At 35.2% G+C, this 25102-nt stretch overlaps 1 protein-coding gene across 1 annotated transcript in view; it reads right to left on the bottom strand.

Moving 5' to 3' along the window:
- Window positions 1-24837, bottom strand: part of LOC128546395 (uncharacterized) — a 37350-nt gene extending 12513 nt beyond the window's left edge. Inside the window, exons 1-5 of the mRNA XM_053516877.1 lie at window positions 24729-24837; window positions 20563-21752; window positions 17022-17744; window positions 16549-16757; window positions 15019-15190 (exon numbers count right to left, since the gene is read on the bottom strand). Coding sequence (XP_053372852.1) covers window positions 15019-15190; window positions 16549-16757; window positions 17022-17577 — 937 coding nt within the window. The 5' untranslated portion in view covers window positions 17578-17744; window positions 20563-21752; window positions 24729-24837. The remainder of the gene's footprint in view (window positions 1-15018; window positions 15191-16548; window positions 16758-17021; window positions 17745-20562; window positions 21753-24728) is intronic.
- Between the last annotated feature and the right edge of the window lie 265 nt (window positions 24838-25102).

The raw sequence follows: 25102 nt of genomic DNA, 5'->3' as shown, positions 1-25102 counted from the left end.
CTGGCCAGAGTAGCCAGAGTTCAGCCAGAGTTCAGCCAGAGAAGTCATAACTCAGGTTACTCTGGCTGGCCAGAGTAGTCAGAGTTCAGTCAGAGTAGCCATAATTCTGGTTACTCTGGCTAGCCAGAGTAGCCAGAGTTCAGCTGGAGTAGCCAGAACTCTGGTTAGTTACTCTGGCTGGCCAGAGTAGCCAGAGTTAAGCAAGAGTTCATCCAGTATCCAGAACTCTGGTTACTCTGGCTGGCCAGAGTAGCCATAATTCAACCAGAGTAGGCAGAGTTTCTAGATTTTTAACATGTTCTGGCTACTCTGTTCAGCCAAAGTAGCAACAGTAGCCCGAGTCACCAGGATATCATTTGCTTGGTCACTCTGGCTGTTTCTAACAGAGTAGCCAGAGTTCAGCCAGAGAAGCTAGAGTTTCTAGGATTTAACATGTTGTGGCTACTCTGATCAGCTAGACTAGCCAGTGTAGCCAGAGTAACCAGGTACCATGTATTTTCAGCCTTAGCTAAGTTTAATTATGAAACTAAATATGTCATTTCTATCTAAATAGCGTATTTAAAACTGAATTTCAAGTTAATAACTATTTTCAAGTGGTTAATTAAAGTAGCTCTGGTTACTCTGGCTAGCCAGAGTTTCTAGGGTTTTAACATGTTCTGGCTACTCTGGTCAGCAAGAGTAGCCAGAGTAATCAGGTCCCGTGTTCGCAAAACATTTTCAGTCTTAGCTGAATTCGATCTTGAAACTTAGTATGTTATTTCTGTCTAAATAGCATGTTTAAAACTGAATTTCAAGTTAATAACTATTTTCAGTTAGCTATTTATAGTAGCCAGAGAAGCCAGAACTCTGGTTACTCTGGCTGGCAAGAGTAGGCAGAGTTCAGCCAGAGTAGCCAGAAGTCTGATTACTCTGGCTGGCCAGAGTAACCAGAGTTCAGCCAGAGTAACACGACTTTATTAGGATTTTAACATGTTCTGGCTACTCATACCAAAGCAGCGTAACATCAATGTTTGAAACTTAATGGCAGACACTAGAACATAGAAGAATACATGCATCCCGATTAATGTTATACAAATAACCATTAATCAAATCATTCACTTTCAGTTTTAATATTGCATATGCCATGTTTTTATGATTTACCTACATATCTGCGATATGTCACATGTTTAATTGTTAAGCGCCCTTGAACGTATATTTTATATTAAATGGGCGCTCAACAAATTTGGATTAGTAATACTAATAATAATAGTTAATAATAATAATAATAATAATAATGATAATAATCTCATATACTAAGTTTTTTCTGCAATGGATGCAATATGGTGTTACAGTATTCTAATTGTGGGCGAACGTATGTTTTTAGCCAGTTTCTTTAATATTATTGTTATAAAATTGTACATATTTTTGTATAAATCTGAGAGTGTTACTAGCTTTTGAAGATGTAATATTTCAGTAAGTGTTTCAAAGTTAAGACATCACTAAGATATGAAGCATTTTCTGTAGTTTTTAGGTCTTGATTAAGTAATATATATGGTAAGATGATATTTTTTTTTGAGATTCCTATTACTTCGCATTTATCAGGATTGAATTCCATAGACCAGTTACGTTCCCATTATTCTAATTTTGTCAAATCATCTTGAACTTTGTAAGAGTCTATTTACGAGTCTATGTTGAGGTATATGATAGTGTCATCAGCAAATAAGCGTATTCTGCCTTTAACAGAGTCAGGAAGGTCATTTATAAAATAAAGAAAGAGACAAGGACCCAACACTGAACCTTGAGGAATCCCCTGAAAGAACTGGTAAAGTGTGTGAGCCTTCAATTACTACAGATTGAGAACGGTTACTAAGGAAATTGAATCCAGGATAGAGAGATTCTATCGACACAAAGTTTCACGATTTTATAGAGAATCTTGTCGAAAGTTTTCTAGAAATCCATTACAATGAGCCCTGTTTGTTTCCAGTTTGGGATATTGTCAAAAGTTCCTTCTTTAAAGGATAATAGGTGAGCTTCACAGCTATGTTTGGAACGGAAGCTATATTGGAAAGGTGTGAGAAGATTGTTGACTATTTGGGTTCTCTCAGAGTTGGTTTTTTTGTGTTTTATGTATCAAGTGATTCATAAAACGGACTTCTGCCAGAGTAGCCAGAGTTTCTAAGGCTTTAACATGTTGCGAAATGACCCTTTTTTGTACCCTCAGGGTTTTTTAGTGTTTCATGTATCAAGTGTTTCATCAAACGGACTTCAAAGAATAGTCTTATCATTTAGCAGTCCTATAACTGTTTAATCCGAACACAGTGAGTATCGTTTCATACACATACACAAGTGATACCGAGTTAATACAACATGGAATGTTGATTGTCTGATGGCATAAGGTGACCACAATCAATTTTTGAATGGCATTTTGCGTTTTGATTTCATGCCACAGGTACCTACCTTTTCCAAGGGTTTAGATGAAATACCGTTATTAAGCCGCTTTAAGTGTATGTGTTCACATGTCACCATTTCGTCAACTTCCACAACTTTAATATGCAAATTTCAGGAATTGGTTGTTGTCAACATGTATGAAAAATTTATTCTCCAATTTCTTTATATTATCGTTATGTCTTCAAGCTAATTTATTTGGTACAAATTCAAGGCAAACACTGAAGTTAAATAAATACAAAACAAGAAGCCTTCAAATAAATATTCTTTATTTTTACACTCAAAGTTATATGGAATTCACTGAAATTGTTTATGATATCAGTATAAAGTACAGGACATTTGTGGTCCTGAATCGCTTACCTGGACTTTGTGGGATATGACAGTCATAGTAAAAATTCACAATTTGTAACTGTCAACTCTAAATTCTGGGTATTTCTGGAAATTTTAAACTTATATTGTATAAGATTAAAAGTATACTTGATAATCCACAGAGAGAGACTTATATTGCCCGGGGGTGGTGATTCAATCAAGTTTGAAAGAACTCCATTATAAATTTTGCTAATTTACATGCCAAACTATTTCAGCTCTTACTAGTACCCTTGTGGCTCTGAAAGATGTTTGCTATGTAAGTATATCATGTTTTTTTCTATGTAAAACTTATGTAGGATCCATTTGACTCTGGGGGTATTGGTTTGAACATGTAAAATATCTTTACTCTTGTCATTGCAATTCTTATGAGAAGATTTTAAAAGATTTTCCTGAAAGACTTTGCAAGCTCATTAGCACAAGCGGGGGCAATTTTGATATCAGGGGACATGATTTGCTCAATTTTAAGAGAGGCATTCACTAGGCCATGCTACATACAAAATATATATAGTCTGGGCCTAAAGGAAAATAAGACTATTTTTATAGGATTTAATATATTACTCTATATGAAACTTATAGCCCCAAGGCAGATCCAATATGACCCCCAAGTCCATGATTTGAACAATTTTGAAAGAGATGTACTTGCCAATGCTTCTTGCAAAATACCTAAGCTCTGGGTCTTGCGATACTTGAGAAGATTTTTAAGGTTTCACAATACAAATGGAATAAGTACCGAGTTCAGTCAAAGAGCCTGACTCAATCTGATAGACAAGACAAAAGTTGGTCTTAAAACCTCACACAGTGACAAGAGCTAAAAAATTTAAGTATAGTGTATGAGGGTCACTCAATATATAATGGTAACTATTAAATATCATTTAATCTGACTTAGTCTTACCTATTAATTTTGTTCAGTAATGTAAATTGACTTTTCACCATTTTCACACTGTTACGTACGGCGTTCCGTTTGGACAATTGTGACTTTTTATTTAATACTAAACCGCAATGCACGATGGTACGATGACGAAAACGCGATGGCGCGATGACACGATTGATGAAACAACGATGGTACGATTGTAAAAACGCGATGGTACGATGCTGCAATCGCGATTTTGCGATGTCGATGTAATATCGCGTTTCAATCATCGTACCATCGCGTTTTCAACATCGTACCATCGCGTTTTCACCACCATATCATCGCGTTTTCACCATCGTGCCATCGCGTTATCATCACCGTACTATCGTGGTTTCACCATCGTGCCATCGCGTTATCATCATCGTACCATCGTGGTTTCACCATCGTACCATAGCCTTCCAGTTAGAAATGCGTAGTCCCGTACACATTTTTTTTTGTCAACAAAAGATGAATGTATCTAAATGTATTTTGAGAGAAGAAATTTACCATTTAGATTCTGTTGTTTTCCAAAATGTTCAGTGCTCTGTTCAATAAAACTGTAAAATTGCAATGTGAAAATGAGATTGTATCAAGCCTGTATTTTACTGAAACATGTATTGTACCACTGCGCATGACCTCCGGATGGTGACAATGCGATGGTACGATGATGAAAACACGATGGTACGATGACGAAAACACGACGGTGAAAACGCGATATTACATCGACATTTCACCATCGCGCCAGTGTTTTCACCATCATACAACCGTTGTTTCATCATCGTGCCATCGCGTTTTCGTCATTGTACCATTGTGCATCACGATTTAGTATTAGATAAAAAGTCATGACTGTCCAAACGGAACATCGTACTTATGGGAAAATATCTGTACTGTTTGCATGACAGCGCTATTTTCAAGGCATGCTCAAAACTGGACATTGATAAAAAATTTTAAAAAATTGTGCTCGAATAATCGTCGTGCCGTGCCGGGCTTAGCCTTTATTCGCCATGATGTAATTTTGACCCCAACATGGCAGGCACATATATGTCCGTTTCCGCCCGGGCTCAAACTCGCGACGGTCGGATTAGATGACAGACGCTCTAGTCACTGAGCTATGGAGGCGGAATTATTTAAACAAGGTTTCTCAAAAAGGTGCAACATCATACAAAATGGTATTTGCGATATATCAATTAGTAACTTGGTTTTAGCCATGGGCAACCGAAATGTAGCTATCGTGTGGATGGTTGACATCGTGTGTAATAAATAAGTTGCCAGGACCTGTATAAACTGTTAAAGGATAGTCTAAGAACTTGTATCGAAAAATACCTTTTGACATGATACAGGCATATTACTAGTATAGTATAGCCTTGAATATCCGGACTCGCAATGTTTTTACGACTTCTTAGTTTTACATTAAGAGTCCTGAGAACAATCAATTTGGAAATGCATTGTATAAGCTATAGAAAACTGTACAACCCGATTTGAGGTACGTTGAAACTAAAGTCATTTTTGAAGAAATTTGAAGGAATATCAAAATTTTGTTTTTGTATCTTAGTAGTCAATTTAATATTTTGTTAAAATATTTTCAAAAGTAGTGGATTGAAAACGTCCAAAATCCTGGACGCCTACCAATTCAAAATAAATTAGATGTGGGCTGTAATATCAAATATCAATGCTGATATATTCTGCCACAGACCTTGCAGGCTACTTTGTATAATTACAATTATAGAAAAAGAAAACATACCTAAGCATTATTTACAATGTATACTCGGCGTCACTGAAAAGTTACCACCTAATATATACCTCTTTACTATTTTATACAATATCGACGTCACTTTTTCATGGCCTGTGCGCGGTTTATTACTCATAGACCCTGTCTGATCATGTCTCCTAACCCATTTCATGACTGTCAGGTGAGAACAGCATATACGACGTGCAATTTCGCGACATGAAAGTTCGGCGTCAACCATGCCAATGGCCTGATGGCGTTGATCGTGCCTTAAACGTGGCATTCTTAGCAAGGATATTCTGGGTTTTTTGACGTATTCCTTTTAGTCTGTCGACTAACTTTTAAGTGCGATGAATGATTTGCGATAGAAAATTCGTACATGTCAACATTGCTGGAAAAAGTCATTTTGCAAGTGCAGCCCGTGCCTCAAATGGAGTTAATCGAATTTGACAAATCTTTACACCAGTGACGTCTCAGCTGCGTCAAAAATGTAGTCGTGTTATACCTTTAACACAGTCCAGTGCGATTTTTAAAATATAAGGGTCATTATGGTGGTAACTTTCAGTGACGCTGAGTATATATAAACAAACAGCCTTTGCATATACCCTGTTACTTTTTTTTTTGGAAAGTGTCATTTTCTGTTTCGTGTTACTCTTAACTTTGTTCGAAAATCATGCCGTCTTACAGTTTCTTTGTTGTTGTTGTTGTTATTTTATATTTTTAGGCGTGTTTAAAGACTTTCAATCTACCATAAATATATAGACATGTCCGCTTTAATCTTTGTGAATTTCAACCTTCATATACCACACACACAAAACGCAACAGGCCTAACTTTTTATTTACATTATAATGTTTTTATGAAAAAGGGTCATACATTTTAAAAATGGCTCTAGTTTACATGTTTGTCTGTATTTTCTCTGGCTTTTCTGGCCAGCCAGAGTAACCAGAACCCGTGCGCATTTCAGTTATTCCTGGTTACTCTGGCCAGCCAGAGTAGCCAGACTATGTGAAAATTATTAAACAGACTGTCCTGGTCAGCAACAGTAACCAGAGTTCTGATTAATCTGGCTACTCTGGCAACAGGTTTTACTGTATTTTCTTTGGCTATTTCTGATTAGCAGGGTAGCTTGTACCAATGGTTATCTCGAAAATTCTGGCTGTTCTGGCTAGCAAGAGTAGCCAGACCAAATGAAATCATGGTCACTCTGACTACTCTGGCTGACCAGACTAGCTAGAACATATTAAAATCCTAGAACGTCTGGCTACTCTGGCTGCAGTCTAAAAGATAAGACAATTCTTTGAAGTCCGTTTTATGAATCACTTCATATATATAAAACACTCAAAAACTTGAGAGAACCAAAAGGGTCATTTCGCAATAGGTATTACAGTATTTTCTCTGGCTATTCGGGCTAGCCTAGGTAGCTAGAACCAATGGACATTTCGGAAATTCTGGCTGTTCTGCTAACCAAAGTAGCCAGAGCAATTGACATCCTGGTTACTCGGCCACTCTGGCCAGCCAGAGCAACCAGGTTTCTGGCTACTCTGGCTGAACTCTGGATATATCGGGCCAGCCAGAGTAACCAGGACTGGCTACTCTGGCTGAACTCTGGCTACTCTGGCTAAACTCTGGCTGAACTCTGGCCAGCCATAGTGACCAGAGTCCTGGCTACTCTGGCTACTCTAAATAGCCACTTGAAGATAGTTATTAACTTAAAATTCAGTTCTGAACATGCTATTTAGATAGAAATGACATATGAGTCGTGCCATGAAGAAAACCAACATAGTGGGTTTGAGACCATAATGGATCCAGACCAGCCTGAGCGTTAGGATCCATACTGTTCGCTAACAGTTTCTCAAAGTCCAATACGCTTTAAAAGCAAACAACATGGAAGCTGACAAAACTGCACGTATGCGCAGCCTGGTCTGGATCCATGCTGGTCCCAAAGCCACTATGTTTGTTTTCTATGGCACGGCTCAATTATTAAATTTCATAATCAAATCCAGCTAAGACTGAAAAACTTTTGTGAACATGGGACCTGGTTACTCTGGCTACTCTGGCTGACCAGATTTGCAAAACATGTTAAAATCTTACAAACTCTGGCTTCTCTGGCCAGCCAAAATAACCCGAGCAAAAGGAATCCTGGTGACTCGGGCTACTCTGGATACTCTGGCTGACCAGAGTAGTCAGAACATGTTAAAATCCTAGAAACTCTTCCTACTATGGCTGAACTTTGGCTGAACTCTGGCTGCTCTGGCTGAACTCTGGCTACTCTGGCCAGCCTGAGTAACAAGGGTTCTGGCTACTCTGGCTACTCTAGATTAACCAGATTTCTAGCTACTCTGGCTACTCTAAATAGCCACTTAAAAATAGTAATTAACTTGAAATTCAGTTTAAACATGCTATTTAGATAGAAATTACATATTAAGTTTCATAATCAAATTAGGCTAAGACGGAAAATGTTTTGTGAACCAGGTTACTCTGCCTGCTCTTTAAATCATAGAAACTCTGGCTACTCTGGCCAGCTTAACCAAAGCAAATAAAATCCAGGTGACTCGGGCTATTCTGGATACTATGGCTGACCAGAGTAGCCAGAACATTTTAACATCCTACAAACTCTGGCTTTTCTTGCTGAACTCTGGCTACTCTGACCAGCCAGGGTAACTAGAGTTCTGGCTACTCTGGCTGAACTCTGGCTACTCTGGCCAGCCAGAGTAACTAGAGTTCTGGCTACTCTGGCTGAACTCTGGCTACTCTGGCTGAACTCTGGCTACTCTAGCCAGCCAGAGTAACCACTATAAGACTTCTCTGGCTGAACTCTGGCTACTCTGGCTAGCCAGAGTAACCAGAGTTTTGACTTCTCTGGCTACTCTGGCTAAACTCTGGCTGAACTCTGGCTACTCTGGCTGAACTCTGGCCGAACTCTGGCTGAACTCTGGCTACTCTGGCTGAACTCTGGCCGAACTCTGGCTGAACTCTGGCTACTCTGGCTACTCTGGCTGCTCTGGCTAATTTCACGCACATTGTATATGGTGCAGCCTACGAAGCGAAACCGAAAGGGAGGGAGCGCAGCATATATTATATATGTTGTTCACTCTTGATCAAATATATTGTATAAACATTAAAATAATTCTATAAACGTCTGGCATGTGATTGATTGAAAAGGTAGGATAATTAAGAAAAGTTTTTGGCACTTTTTTTCCTTATAAAAAGCTGGTAAGCCTCTGCTCTTCATATCAAACCCCGATCTGGTTTAAAAATTATCTCATACGCTTTACGGATAAACAGATGTTCATATCCTTAACAAAAAAGATGGAATCATTGTTACAAAGCTTACGAACAACATCTAGAGTTATCTCATACGCTTTACAGATAAATAGACTAACATCTTCTTAACAGAAAAAAAAACCCAGAATCATTTGTACTGCAGTTCGTACAGATTCATTAATCCCTCGAACACATAATGAACCCTTATCCGTAATTAAAGTTTTCTTTTTTTATTTTATGAGTGCCATGTAATTAATAACATGGAAAAATAGCAGGTGAGGTTTCTTTGAGAATGTCCTTCGACGATCGCTAACCTTTTCGAGTTGTCATTCTTGATATTAAATCAGTGTCATTACTCGCCGTTTTTATTGATGGAAATAGAATCTTATTACCCTTGCAAATAAAGAAAAAAAATCGATGATAGTTTCCAGTTAATAACAGCACCTTGCCTTGAAACAATTCGCTTGCAATAAAGAGAAATAGTGCATTATTCATAAGATGGAAGCTTAGAAAACCATAAAGCGAGATGGACAGACATGATCTGCTGAATAATATATTGATTTTAACCCTAACCCTGCTAAAGTTCTACAATGGACTGGTCCATCATTCAATCTGGGCAGTACCACTTATTATTCGAAGGGATGTTCGCTGAAAATTTACTGACTGGATAGCGAACAGTGCAGACCAAGGTGAGCCTGCACTGGTCGCAAAGGCAGAATCACTTGCCGCCAGCAGGCTAAAGGTTAAAGACGGGTCTTACTTTGAAGAGCTATATAAGAAAAGTATGGCACTGTACACAAGACAATGTTCGCTGAATAGATCTAAGCACGTTCCAATGATTATGGTAAATGAGTGTCCCTGTACATATTCTTTATGTATCATTTTCACACGGCCGTTGACAAATGACTATGCTGTTTGTTTTTATTGTGAAGTTTCTTTACTTCGAACCTAATTACTGCAGTCGTTCTTGATACAGCATCATTCAAGAAATATTCCGCATTCTATCGAATAAAAGGAATTCTGATGGCCCGGGGGAATATAAGAATATATGATGAATAGCATTCTGCAAGAAAAACAATCTTTAACACTTAGCCTGCTAAATTTCTATGACGGACTTGTCGATCATTCAATTTGGGTCATGCCATTTATTATTCAAAGGGGCGTTCACTGAAAATTTACTCACTGAAAAGCGAACAGTGCAGACCACGATCAGCCCGACGAACGTGCAGGCTGATCTTGGTCTGCACTGGTCGCAAAGGCAAAATCACTTGCCGCCAACAGGCTAAAGGTTAATTGTATTGTCGTTTAGGCTGATTCTGGATAATTAGAAATATAGAGGGGATATTTGTTTCTTTCGGTGTTACATCGAAATCTCTTTCACTGTGTGAAAACCAGATGCCATATTTTTACGAGTATCACAGCCACGACTTAACATGGATGATAATTATATTGCTATTATATTACTATTATTATATACCACATTTATATAGCACTCTTTTCATATAACAATACGTTCAAAGGTACTTTTACTTCTTTACATAAAAGCATCTATATGATGTTCAATAAAAAAATGGTAATTGAAGTATTATAGAATGAATTTAAAATTACATTACGGTAATAAGATACATAGCGTTTTTAATTAAAGGTAAGCAGATCAAAACATGAAACAAAATGCAATAGCGTAAAAAATAACTGATCTATCAAAGTTACAGGTTAGAAAAGAATAGAACAGAGTTCAAAGGGGAAATATTTTTCCTTTTATATGTAAATCAAACACTAGATTTTTTTAATTTCATGTTTAAACAAATAGCCATTTTATAGGCTTTTATTCACCAGTGAAAACTGCATTTGATATTTTTTTTCACTGTGAATAAAAAAACTTTTAAATTAGTGCATGTAGGAATTATATAGCACAATCAAAAGGACATTAATAAACAATCCGAAAAAAATAACGCTTACATTCAATATGTATTTGAAATCAGAAATGTGACCTTTTAAATACTATCTTAAAATATTCATACAAGATTAAAAATGAACAAAATGGTTAGATCATTCTACCGAAATTCAAATTACGACTGTGCACGTTTGTTTTGCAAAGCATTGAATTAAAAAAAAATAAGTGGGAACGCAATAAGGTATTTCCTTTAACCATTAACGTTGAAACTTGCTGTTTTACTAACTATATAATATGTGTTTTAAACAGATAAATTGTAGAAGCCGATATTTTTAGCCAGTTCGAGACAAACCTATATAGCGATATCTCTGTGCATTAACTGAGACTTTTGGCACTAATCATTCTGATGAACAGAACATGTGACAATTAGGAATGAGAATAACAATTAGATGAGCTCTATACATGCATCGGTCGCTACGTTGTTACTATCACAGATGGACATCTATTAATATGAGGAAAGGGTAAAAAAATCTATTTGGTTATACTGGTGCACAAAAACAGAATGTGAAGTTTTAGCAAGATGTTAAAAGGCGTCGCTTCCTTTAAAAATTAAAGTACTGTTACAAGTTTTCAAAAGTTTTGTAACTTAGTTTCAATGTCGTAGAACGTAATATTCAAAGTACAAATTCTTTCACTTAACTAAAATCACGCGTAGTTATTGTCCAGATATTAATTGTATATTAAATATTTATTCCACGAACTTCATAGATTGATATGAAATGTGCTGCTCACAAAACATACTTACACCCAATTACCCTTTTCCCCGCATTTAAGAAGTTCCCTTTTATTTCAAAAGTATAACAGCACATAATAATACAGAAAATATCAGCCGGATGTTCTTTTGTTGTCATTCCCATGATTCCTACTATTGAATCAGACTTATAATTTTCGGCTTTATGCCGATTAATCGGTATTATAATGACCCTATAGGGTATAAATGGTTAATTTAGTAATGATTTATTCAAATGAATGATTCGTTGGTGAATTATTCATCAGCTGTAAGGTTGGTATATGAAGCGGGGAGATGGGTTGTCGTGGTTAACTGAATTAGAGATTGTCGTTAAAGGAGACTGTTATCTTGAAGAGCTAAATAAGAATAAGACAGTTAAAACAATTAAGTTAAGATTGTTTTGTGCTGAATCAGTTATTGGCCATCTCAATTTTGAAATCAATATGCGACCCTTGCCCCCTCCAAATAATTGGGGAAGAGGTTTGAAATATTTCTTTTGTTGATTTGGTAAGCAGATATACAAATACAGTTGAAACTCAGTATCTCAAATTCGACTAAAAATGATATTTTGTGCACGGGTTTTCGGGGCGGGACTTGAAAATATCTTCGAGATAGCCGAAATTTTTAGATAAGCTAGTTCGAGGTATCTAGTTTCAACCACAGGTGGCAGCAACGTATGTTGGATACAGCATGCGTCCATGAGCCATATACACTTAAATATATTACAATTATAATGTTTTCTGAGAAAAAAAAACAATGCCAAAAAGTCATTTTGAAATTGTTTTGCCCCTGTGACAATGAGCCGTTAGAAAGGTTATAAACAGCATTTTGACATGTGCATTGCTTCCAGGTCCGTAAAATTTGATTTTTTTAAAATTATTTGATCAATCACTGGCCGTCTTTTGGGCAAGTGAATAATCTTTCAGAAAAAACTTACTTCAAAGCCCAGTTGCAAACCGATTACGCACAACGAACGAGTAACGGTGTACAAAACGGTAGTTTTCTCTCTACGACTTCCCCCAAAAACACACCGTGCCAGTTAAAAATCAAAGCGCTGACTGCAAAGAAAGGTTGAAACCCGCATTTGATATACAATAAACCGTTCCGCGTAACATTCAAGTCACTTCCATGAAACAGTATAACATTCAAACCATTTGCATCCATGTTACATTATATTCTTGAAACACACTGACGAGCTGGACAAGGCAACCCTTCGTCGGCTTAATTAAAATTTACTATGATGATACCAATGAGAAACAAAGTGTCTGTTTCATTAAATTAGATTAGCCCTAGAGTTAACAATACGGTTCAGATTCTCTTAATATGTTCTGCCTACAAGCAACCAGTAAACAATCGCCCCCTAAATAGTCCTAACATTTCAGCAGAACAGTAATAACATGTATGGCAAATAGATATGTATAGCTGTCCAAAATACATAGAATGCTATAATTTCTACGTGATTCTGTAAATGATTATGTCATACAGCTCTCTGTTATCCTTAGAAAATATTCAATATATAATGAAGGTAAAGTAATTCGCCCCCTATATATAAAATATCCGTATGAATGAAACTTTTTCGTCTTTGGTAAGATATAATAAAAGTACTGTGGAAATAGAACGGCGTATTAATCTGCTTCAATAAAAATTGTCATTATTGAATTCTTGCAGTCTCCAGAATACGATAGTAATAGGTTTCACCGTTTCGCGGTTTCAACCGTATAACGTTACAATCTGGAAGCAATATATCCATGGCCAACATATACAAAATATCAATGGCCAATTATTTCCTGACAAGAGCAATAGTTGCATTGTTATATATACGTGTTAAGCGGCCATGAGATAAAATTGCCAATAAACTTTTGTTTTTGTAATGTACTAGTAACAGAACTTCGATCAGTCAAGACCCACAGCCCACAACTGACCTCAGATCTATGATAACAAAACCATTATGAAACACATGTTTAGGAGCATTATAATTTGCTCTGACTTGAACATTATCTATGGTAATAAACCTCTGAAATATTTCTTATATTTTGCTTTTCGTATCAACCCTGGCATCATTTAGATACACTGCACTTCCTCTATCTATTCCTTTTACTATTGCATAAAATAGAAAGAGAAGAACAACTTGAATTAATTTGTCTTGCGATTCCTGCATACTTACAAAGTCTATAGCAGACTATTTATCAACCTTTCTACATTCACTGCAATTCAAAGTTCACTGTTACCACATATTACAGTATAATTTATACTGGATAACTCTTAGTTTGTTGCGAAGTTTCTTTACATCAGACCTAATAAAGGTTGTCAATATCAATACTGCATCACTTCCGCATTATTCGCCCTTATATTGAATAAATTGAATTTTGATGAGCCGGGGGAATATAGGAAATCATGATGAAGTGCAAGTAAAAAGAAGCTTTACATTTTTCATTTTGCGAAGGTTTTGCCCTACGCGCACGAAGTGTAACAAAGATGATTGATAAAAAAAGAGTATGTTTTAAAAAGTTTTTATTAAATTAAATGAAAGAGAGTGGTGTATATCAGGGAACTAAAGTTTGATTTGGACACTTTGGCACAAGGATTGGAGCATGTTGAATAAAAAACGTGAGCCGAGATGATAAACATATGCGGATATGACGAAAACAAATTCATATTAGCGGTCAATCAGCAGATAGTTTAAATAAACTGAAAAAAAGATTTCCATCACACCCAATCAAAAGAGACACTTACCCCAAAAACAAAAATCAACATAAATTACAAAGAAGTAAAAACAATTAATACTTTCCAGAAAGCATTAACGTACGTTTTAATAATGACATTAAATGTGTTTTAAAAGAATGGAATGAAGAAGTCAACATTTCAAAATATATCGAAATAATAACTCGTGCATTCGCACAAATTAATCTACTGTATTGAATAACGCGACAATTAGTAAAGTTCCAGCCGCTGGAATTAATATCAGCAACGTTTATTGATTTAATTTGTCACCAATATGGATGGACATCTGTTAATGTAGAAAACGGTCATCAAGCTGCCTGGTCATAAAGTTGTACAGTACTAAAACAATGCAAATGTGCGTCATTTCTTTTAATTACAAGAACTGCACTGTCTGAAGTTTTCCAAAGAATCAGCAAAACGTAAAGGCAAATATATATGAGCCGTGCCATGACAAAACCAACATAGTGGGTTTGCGACCAGCATGGATCCAGACCAGCCTGCGCATCCACGCAGTCTGGTCAGGCTCCATGCTGTTCGCTTTTAAAGCCAATTGGAATTGGAGAAACTGTAAGCGAACAGCATGGATCCTGACCAGACTGCGCGGATGCGCAGGCTGGTCTGGATCCATGCTGGTCGCAAAGCCACTATGTTGGTTTTCTCATGGCACGGCTCATATTCTTTTTAAAGCAGTATGTTTTCGAATTTGCTAGTGAACATATCTCAAATGTTACAAATGTTAAAAAGACGTGTATTTTATAAAAAAAAATAGTATTTTAATCTTACATGGAAACAAATTCATAAACTGAATTACAAAAAGCTGTATTAATGGGAAACCCAACACACATCGATTATGGTTACAGCACGTTATAATGAGTGAAATCTCTGCCGTTAAAGTAAACAAATAATTAAAAAATTTTGGCGAAACGGTTAAAGATTGTACCTGGATCTTGCAGTGGATCCCCGCCATGTATAGCTAAAATATCAACCGTGCCGTCTCCGTCGATGTCTTTAATGATCTGGGCGGTGTACAGGTTCATAATGTCGTTCTTTGCGTTCTGTTTTCCAAAGTTCCAAATAAGTGACCCGTCTTTCCCACTTACCGCTTGAAATGCCTAGATTTATCAAACAGAAAATAGTGCATTTATATTTATAGTTTTATAGTTATTTCTACTGGCAGGTGAATATTTTACTTGTATATTATTTAAAGTTATTGTGATTATGCCCTTTCTTCAAAATGTACTTGAAAATTCACATTTTCGTCCTAACGCATTGTCAGCTTACTTAGTGATGATATGCACGTATATAATTTTGAAACAGTTTTAACGATAGGATAGCAGACTATGCTACATGTTCTGCAACACATAAGAGGCACAAAGTGAATACAGAATCGGCATCCTACAATTTTATGATCTCAAAAATCCTCCCCGAGAGAGTAATTAAAGTTGTTGACTTCGAAACATTGTGGGTTCAAATACGCTCGCACTTTCAGATACTAGTGTTACATTTTCTTAAGTTTTGGGGTAAAATATCATGTATTGATACAATGTCATAATTGTGACATGTATTCGATTTTATCAACAATATGTTCTAATAATCATAAAAGCTGCTGATATATTTCATTTCTGACGTTTAATTAGTGACAGTAGAGCGATCGAACAATTTTCCGGTGTCCGTGGAAATAGCTTTGATATTTCAAAATTAATCAAAAGTTATCTCTGAAAGAGAAAGTCAATATCATGAAATATGATTCCGTCAAACAATTGGCAGAACTTTATTGAATCCAGTTATGAAATAAAATTAGCACGATATTTCATTGATTTTGTGCTCCATAAAAGAGAAATTGTTAAATTCTGGCGCACGCACGAAACATTTCTGTCCTTAAAAGAATCATGGGAGTGAACAGTGATTATTAAATCACAGTCAGACTTGTACTAAGGATAGTCTGTAAGCAGGGACCACAAAACCCTAATGAACTCTAGTTTCATTGTCGATTTTAACACTTGCAGTATATTTCTTTCCCTGATTAAAGAACATCTACAAATAAATTTTTGCTTGATTAATGTTTTATCTATCAGATTTCACTGAAGAAAGGCGAGTTTAATTTTCTAGCCACTTCCAGCTAGCATGTTTATATCAATATCATATAAATATACCCTTAGAATTTAAACTGGCACTTCGATCTTTTATTAAATGATCGCTTATTTCTTATTTCTCTCATCAGTAACTTGCTTTATGCTAGTAAAACGCTATTATACTTTAAACAGCGTGATATATCTTTCCATTTTTTGCCATAATTTGGCGCTATATATTAACATAAAATCAAAATGTTTTAAGGAAATAAATGAAAGGCTTTAAAATCTAAGTATCTTTGTAAAATGAAGACAATTTGCAAAACCATGTGCTACAGAAAGGCATTCTGTGTGTCATTTAATCGATTACTGCAACGAAGACAGCTGGGAAAATTACTCACCCCAGCTCGACCCCCTGCAAGACAGTCCATGACGCCATCTTTGTTCAAGTCTACTCCGCAGTTGATCCCATATATTTCATGATCTGAATAGTGCCGCCATAGTTCTTTCCCACTGGATCCCTCTAGCGCTAGCAGGCCACCAAAGCATGGATATGTACCAGCAAAATAAATATCACATACTATGCTAGGGATATTGTAACCATCAGCTCCTGTTGTTCAAAATAAAATATATGAAAAATATGAACACACTAATTCCACCAGGGCGCAAAAAATACAAGAAAGAAAATTTAAAGGTAAACAAATAAAATCAAGTCCAAATACATGTAACTTGAATGGAAGCTGGTCACTGTTTATGTAACTTAACATGGTCTTATCATAGTGTAATCAAATATATCATAAAATTAGAATGTTTGATGATTGTATGAATTATTACAAATGGTATTGTCAAACACTTTTATATATAATAGATCTACCTGTTGCAAATCCTACGATAATATCTAAGACGCCATCTTGATTTACGTCAACCAATCGGAAAGAAGATTCAGTTAAGAGTTTCGGAATACCGACGGTCCAAACATCCTCAACTTCTATATGATCACAACCAATGATATCCGAAAAGTCCCTCATCTTTTTCTCACTGATAAATTTGAAAGCACCTTGTGGAATCTTGTCATGTAATTTGGCCTTATTTTGTTCATGTTTATTTACAAAATAAACCACAAGGCCCATGAGTGAACCCAAAGAAAGCACCAAGAAGAGAAAACAACAAACAGCGTTTACGATTGGTCGACACTTGCGCAGACGGCCACGCCCAATTTTTGTTTTAGTCCTTGCCCTCGGATACATAAGAGGTTTAGTAGCACTGTCTTTGTCTATGCTAGGACTTTCAACAAACACCTCGTCTTCTTCGGAATATTCATTCTCCCAATCAGGAGGTTTTTCAAATCCATCTGGGAGGTAGCCGTTCTTTTTACCTCCCTTGTTATATCTTACTGCCATTGCCATTGCCTCAGCCTCATAGACTGACATCACATTGACTATAGATTGGTTGCTATAACAATAACGTAACTGTTTCACCTGTTTTAATTTGAATACTGATACTTAATATAGCAGCATAGACTAACAAAGTTGAAGGCCATTATGGACAAGTGAGGTATCGATGTTGTTCTGGTATATTGTAGGCACTTCTTTCATCTCTGAAAAAAAATGAAAACACATGTTGTATGAACTCTTCTGTAAATGGGTATAGAACATCACGTAACTGTTTTCTAACCTGCATTGATAATGATTTTTTACAAAAATATTTTACGATCAAAATGACACCACCGCAAGCGCCAACAACTGAGCCAAATGCAGTTCAAACTTTTAAATATTAAGAGATCTTCTTTTTATTTACCTTGGATACAATTTATGAATCATTGTGTGACTTTAAATGGGGAAGAACATTCATATTAATATTTAACAGTAACATTACAATGCATTCCTGTATTACTAAAAAAAAAAAAGACTTTTCAAATAGGACAGTATAAACTAAAGCATGACGTTATTTTGCTATAAATCTTTTAAAATGAACGTGTATTTAGTTACAGTAACATACCCGTACAACTATTATAAACCGAATTGCTATGGTATATTTTTTCCAGTTATCATATGTACATAATTACATCGTCTTGTTTATTTATTGAAAAGCAATACCTTTGTGTGTTTTTGTTGTCTGATTTACCACGGTTTAGTGTTCACCAACGTAGGTTTAATTTCTAAGTATGCGATTCCAACTTGATTATTGAAATGCAATGATAAAAGTTTTGATAAACATCATTATTCAAATAAGCAACGAACTTGCGTCATTAGGAATTTTGAAGTCATATTAAATCGACATCAGAATATTCTCTCATCGGTCCGAGCCATGTTACAATGCTTAAAAGACAAATCTGCCGAGTCAGAATAAATAATGAAGCGTGTGCATGGTTTATTGTTAGAATTACTACGGCCGAGAATTCGGATGCGCAAAGCATATAGGTAATCAAACAATAAAACACAAGAATGCATTGTAGGTTGCGTAGGATGGTATGAAATTTTCGTAACACGGTTATAACAGCGATGATGACGAAAGGTAGGTGTTATTCTAAAGCCAGCTTTAAGACTTGTTTTTATAGCAACATAAATAGCGATGTACATTAAAATACCATTAAAAAGAATATAGCGAGCTTAATTTTATACGAGCAGTAATGAATCGCACTTTATGAGGCAATTTGACGGCATAATACATTATATGTGCTCTCACCGGTCCGCGCGTCCTCTGTTGTTTATTGCGGATTGTTTTCCTCTTTTGTTGAACTAGTACTAATGTATTTAATCATAAGATTGTTCATCCAATCCAATATTACGGAATGTTCGTGACAAAATAAAAGTTTTGTGACTGTCTAGTTGTCTACAACCCTCAACTTAATTGATCAATACTTGTCAACGTCAACTCATATCAAATTCCTCGGTGGAGAATAAGCGAAAGGATATTGCATATTAGGTCATTGATTTAATTATCAAAAAGTACTTTTACATTTCCGGCAGCGTGCTGTGCTATTTCATTTTATTTATTTATTTATTTATTTATTTATTTTTGCTATTTATGTGTATATTATTATGTGTATTATTTCAACTGAATAATTATACTTACATTAATCTGTTAACAATAACGATAATAAGGTAAAAATACGTCTCACTTAAATTGATAAACATGTGTCTCATGTCCAAAATATTCGGTTTATCTATCGCATCGTCCTCGAAAATTCTTGTTAGATTACATTTTATCAAAGACAATTTTAATCAGCGAAACATTACGCATTAACATTTTGAAAAAGATACCTGAGGTGGACTTATTAAATCTAAGCGTCTTTACAGATTTTAGATTTGACAGGCTAATAAATGGTAAAGAAGTAAAATACAGCATTATTCAAGAAAGGAATGTATATGCATTATACCGACCCGTTTATATTAGGCGAGTAGGCGAGTATTTGGAAAAAAATAAGATTACTGTGTATTAGTTTTTTACTATGCATTTTATAGAAATACTGAGGTGCATTTCAACAAGTAAATAGCTAATGACATTTAGAAAATCTCGATGACGATAGTGGCATATGCCAAAAGCAACAGAGGCGCATCAATATACATTGAAAGCTCGTACCATAAATTGCGAATGTTGTCCCTTAAGTTAAGAGAGGTACATCAGTATAAATTAAAAATTTGTGACATAGAATGCTAATGACGTCCCTCAAATTCAGAGAGATACAAGAGTATACATTAAAACTTCGTAACACAGATTGGAAATGATGCTCGTTTAAAGAGTAACGCCAGTATACATTGAAACCTAGTGCTGCAGACTGCGAATGTCGCCCCTTAAAATAAAAGAGATACATCCCTCAAATCAAGAGAGGTGCGTCTGTAATATATCTAAACTTTGTGACAGAAATTGCCCCTTAAAAGAGTTGCATCAGTATACTTAATAGACTGTGAATGTCGCCAGAGGTGCATCAGTACACGCTAAAAATTGCGAATTTTGTCCCTTAGATCAAGAGGTGTATAAGTATGCAATGTTTCCCTTAAATTAATATCGGCGCAACAGAATACATTTAAACCTCAAGTCAAAGATAGCAACTGACTTCCCATATTAAGTGAATAAAGGTGCATAAGTATATACACTTAAACTTCGTGCCAAAGATAGCAAACGATGTCCCTTAAATAAAGAGAGGAGCATAAGTATACATTGAAAATTCATGCCATAGATAGCGAATGACGTCCCTTAAGAGACATATTCTTTTATCAATATTGTGACTTAAAGCGAGCGTGAACACAGCTGTATTTATAGGAAAATGCGGATCAATACTCTCTGGAAGTGAAAACATACAGAAACATTGGCAAGCACCATGTAATTTGATCATGTTTTATTCTCTATGAATAACCTAGAGCTTTTGCCGTGTCGTTTCTGTTTAAATGAAATAAGAGAATTGTAAGTCTTACCTGTTGCTGTGGTGATTAAATCCGAAGTAATGCGGATAATTCAGCTGCTATGACTGAATTTGTTATACGAGAATATGATCACCATATTGGGATGTCCAAGATATCGATGACGTCATAATAGACGCTTCGGTAAATGATTTATTACAGGCTATGTCGCTTAAAACGGAACAGTCGGTAATAAATATTGAAGCGATAACCCCGTCGGGTAAATAAATCCTGTATGGAAATTGACACGTGCTCACTTTTATTTGTAATGTTCACTGCTGGCATTTTAAGATGGCGCTCGCATGCCGCTATTATTGGCGGTTTATTCTCACACTTATTAATTGAAGAGTTGTTCTGTCTCCTTTGATTTCAGTTCTGTGGAATATCCTGGCAGTTAGATTGTTCTTTTTTTTTGAAGATATAATGTCAACGGCTATATGGAACATTTAACGTTATTTAAATGCTCGATCGATATATATATATATTTGATATTAGATAAATATATTACCAAAATGAAACAAACGAAATTTTGAAAATAACAAAACGTATTCAAGTTTTTGTTACAACGGATAAACTGTTTTTGCAGGCAATTGTTCACTTTTATTTCTTTATGTTTATAAATCCGTTTAAAATTCCGGGTCAAATGGATGTGACATAGTAAAATCCTTTATATATGTAATGGTTTGAGAGTCCGTTTCTTTAACGTCTACATAAATGCATTAAAACAAAACACCAAGCGACAAATTCTGTAAGTATGGCTATTAGTTCAAGAATATCCAAACCCGTAGTTTCACAAAATCACCGCCACATTCTATCACTGGTTCCTTTAGAATATCAAATGTTACACAAATATATCTAGAGTCAAATACGTGAGCCCTTAAAAGTTTTGTTATGATATACAATATCAATCTTTGCAGCGCTATAACAGTTTCTCTTTCAATTCAAAATCAAGCAGTTTTTGGTGAACTGAATAATGACCCAATATACAAATTCTGCAAAGCTACGTTAAATAATCCTGATCCAGAGTTTGCAACGGAGATCTATAAAAAGGTACAATTATCCGTATCGAGTTAACATGTTAACAATCATCCACCCACCTACTATGGCTCTCTAGTGATTTTTCTACAGGAAATCGATTGACAGGATTTCCACGAGATTTCCATGAAATCCAATTTAGCAGCACTGTCAAGCAATTCTACATTTGCCTGTAAATATAGTGAGTGAATTATTAGAAACTATTGTTGTCTCTAAGTATTATGTGTATTTGCTTAGCTAACAAATAGTAAATCACTTTGTTGACAATAGCTCACAGGCTAGTCTGTCACATATTCGTTTCTTTTAATCACTTTTCTTTAAGCTGTTATGAAATATAATGTTGCATTGAGGACAATATCTTACTTTTGGAAAGAAAACATGATTTGTGTTTTTATGTAATATATACTGTGTTCTTAAGTAATTTCAAAACTTATATTAAAAAAAATAAATCTGAGATGAGTACTAAAATACATAAAATTTCAACATTATACTGCCATTTATACTTCCAGTCACATTTCCAACTATACTTCTAAACATTCTTCCATTCATATTTCCAATCATACTTCAAATCATACTTCCAATTATACTCCAAAACATACTTACATTCACATTCCCAATCCTACGTCCAAACATACTTTCATTCATTTTTTCCAAAAATATTTCCAGTTACACTTCCAATCATTCTTCCATTTATATAACCAATCATACTTCCAATCATAGATCGATTATACTTCCAAACATACTTCCAATCATACTTCCAAACATGCTTCCAAACATAGTTCCAATCATACTTCCAAACATGCTTCCAAACATAGTTCCATTCGCATTTCCAATCATACTTCCAATCATACTTCCGATTATACCTCCAAACATACTTCCAGTCATATTTCCAAACATACTTCCAACCATACTTCATAACACTGTGTCATTCACATTTCCAATCAAACTTCCAATCATACTTCTGAATATACTTCAAATCACACTTTATTTTAATCGTTGACAAAGCTGCGTCTGTCTATCTACTGTCTGATCCACTTTTTCAGTGACAAAGATATATATCCTTGACTTCTTTTAAATATTAAGCAATACCTAGATATGATACATTACTCTAAGAAACTCAGAATGTGGATATTGGACCTATTTTAGTTTTCAAAGACTTCAAGTCTCTTGATTAGTTTTAAATTTAGTAACTCTGAATGAAAAAAAATCTCGGTATGGTTTCTTTGCACAGAATAATTTAGCATTCTCATGCCTAAACTTTTGAGGGCTACAATTTAAGTGCACCGGATGTATTTGAACAAAGATACTAATTTTGCTAATAAACTAGTCGCTTTTGTTATGAAACGACAGATAATACTATGTATACGATTCTTCGTGAAATCAGTCCTGACAATTATAGTTATTTTAGTGAATGTAAACACACTAAAATATACATCAACACGAAAATCAGCACTCAAGATGATTATCTAATTCGTTGTCAGATTGTAGAAAGTATGTCCTTGAGATCTTTAAAATCGAACAGTGTTCATATATCATATACAGCACAGAGGCATATTTTGGTACAGTCAAACATTTTGTCTGAATCAGAAAAACACAGTTCAGACAATTTTAAATAGAAATTACATATAGTCTATACTTAAGGATAGTTGTACATAACACCTCAGCTCAACGTGGCATTGATACCGTTGCTTTTGACTGTCATTTTAGGAATCTCTTTTGTCAGTGGAGCAAATGGAATTGTTTACAGTAAAATGTTCAGTAAAATTGATCAAATGAGGACGGCGAGTTTCTATTTTACATACAAAACATCTAGAAGAATTGAATGTTGTAGCTGGTGCTCCAGTGATTTAGACTGCATACCTGCAAGTTACAACAACGAAAAACATATTTGTGGACTGAATAAGCAGAAAACTAACATGTTAATGGAAGTGATAGTATCGTATAATAAATGGACCCTATATGAGAAAATGCCGCGTGGACTTGGATACGCAACTGGGCCACATTGCCATTATATGATGTCTGCCGCAATGGACTCGGGGCCATTGTTCTCACGTACTTCGCAAGTCTCTATAGCGAGCAAGAAATGGACAGGTTTGTAACCGACATGATCGCTAGCGGAACTGACTCCGAACAGGTATGTGTCGGTGGGAAGTATGACGCTGGTACTGATGCATACACATGTCACGATGGTGTCCTGGCGTCTCAAAATTTATGGGCGCGTTACCAACCAAACGCAAACGAGAAAAATATTGCAATTCTATTTGGCGGAACATATTTAAAGGGTTTACATGATGTTGGCGATCAGCTCAGAAAATTTGTCTGTAAAAGACGTTTTGACTGAACGTACCTTCTTAGTTTATTTTGACATAATTGCTCAAAGTTACATAAGATAATATGGAAAGATATGAACACGTTCACATATTTGGTACGGATTAAGCTAGAGGCATTTTTATACAATTTGGTCAGAATAGTATTTAAAAAGTAAAACTAAATTGATCAAAGCATTTTTACTTAAAATAGTTTGTAGCGGGTATATGGATTTAATTTCATATACAAAATGTAAGTATTGCAATTTGCTAAAATTTATCCCCGTTTCAAATTTTGAAAAGAGAAATGTGTTAACGCATCTAGTACTATTTTAGATATCAAAAGACAGTCATAAAATAATATTATTCAAGTTTATATTGTTGTAAGTTCAATGTAAGACACATGGAAGATCAGACAATCAACCACAATAATGCCTTATTTATTTTCATTCAAACATACTCATTGAAAAATTACGATAAATATAAGATTAACTTAAGAAAAGCATAGATATTTGGTAATTTTACACTGGGTAAACTTTTGTTGCAGAATCTAAGAATTAAAGAAACAAAACTTGATGACAGTCTTCTACTGTAAGTACATTTTGTCTTTTATATATTTAACATTCCACTGCGTATAAGTATTCCACGAGCTCATGTCCTCCTCTTTACATTAATTATATTGAAACATGGTTCTACAACATATTATTTCTTTTATTCTCTTTGACGAAGACTTCAAGCCGAAACATATTAGAAAGGAATAACTATTAAAACAGTGTTTAAACGGTGGAGTTGTTCTCTATTATATAATAAAACTAAATAACTATTACTAAGTGTACATACCATAGTATATCCATTTCTTTTTCAAGACTTGGAGTAACTCCCTACTCAATTTACTTAAGTAACTGCATCCGTTATACTGAAGATGTAATTACCTTATAAAGTACTTGTTGTAACATTCATTCTGAATTAAAGGGAAGTTACTCAAGATTCACATCGTACTTTTCTACTGCACACTCACACTTCTGTACGTAACACAGTAGAGATATGTTCTATACAGTTCAATGTATTCAAAAGTTAAATCTGCCTAAACTTGCGGAATCATATCTTAGTTATTCATTCCTCTATAAATTCTTTAAAGTAATACTGAAATTTATTTCTTAATTTTGAAAAAAAAAATGACTTAAAGCTTGATGTGTTCCCCTTTTAAAATAAGA

Source organism: Mercenaria mercenaria, chromosome 10, assembly GCF_021730395.1.
Source record: "Mercenaria mercenaria strain notata chromosome 10, MADL_Memer_1, whole genome shotgun sequence".
Taxonomy (NCBI): domain Eukaryota; kingdom Metazoa; phylum Mollusca; class Bivalvia; order Venerida; family Veneridae; genus Mercenaria; species Mercenaria mercenaria.
The sequence above is the reverse complement of the archived record's forward strand: the minus strand, read 5'-3'. Positions and strand labels throughout refer to the sequence as shown.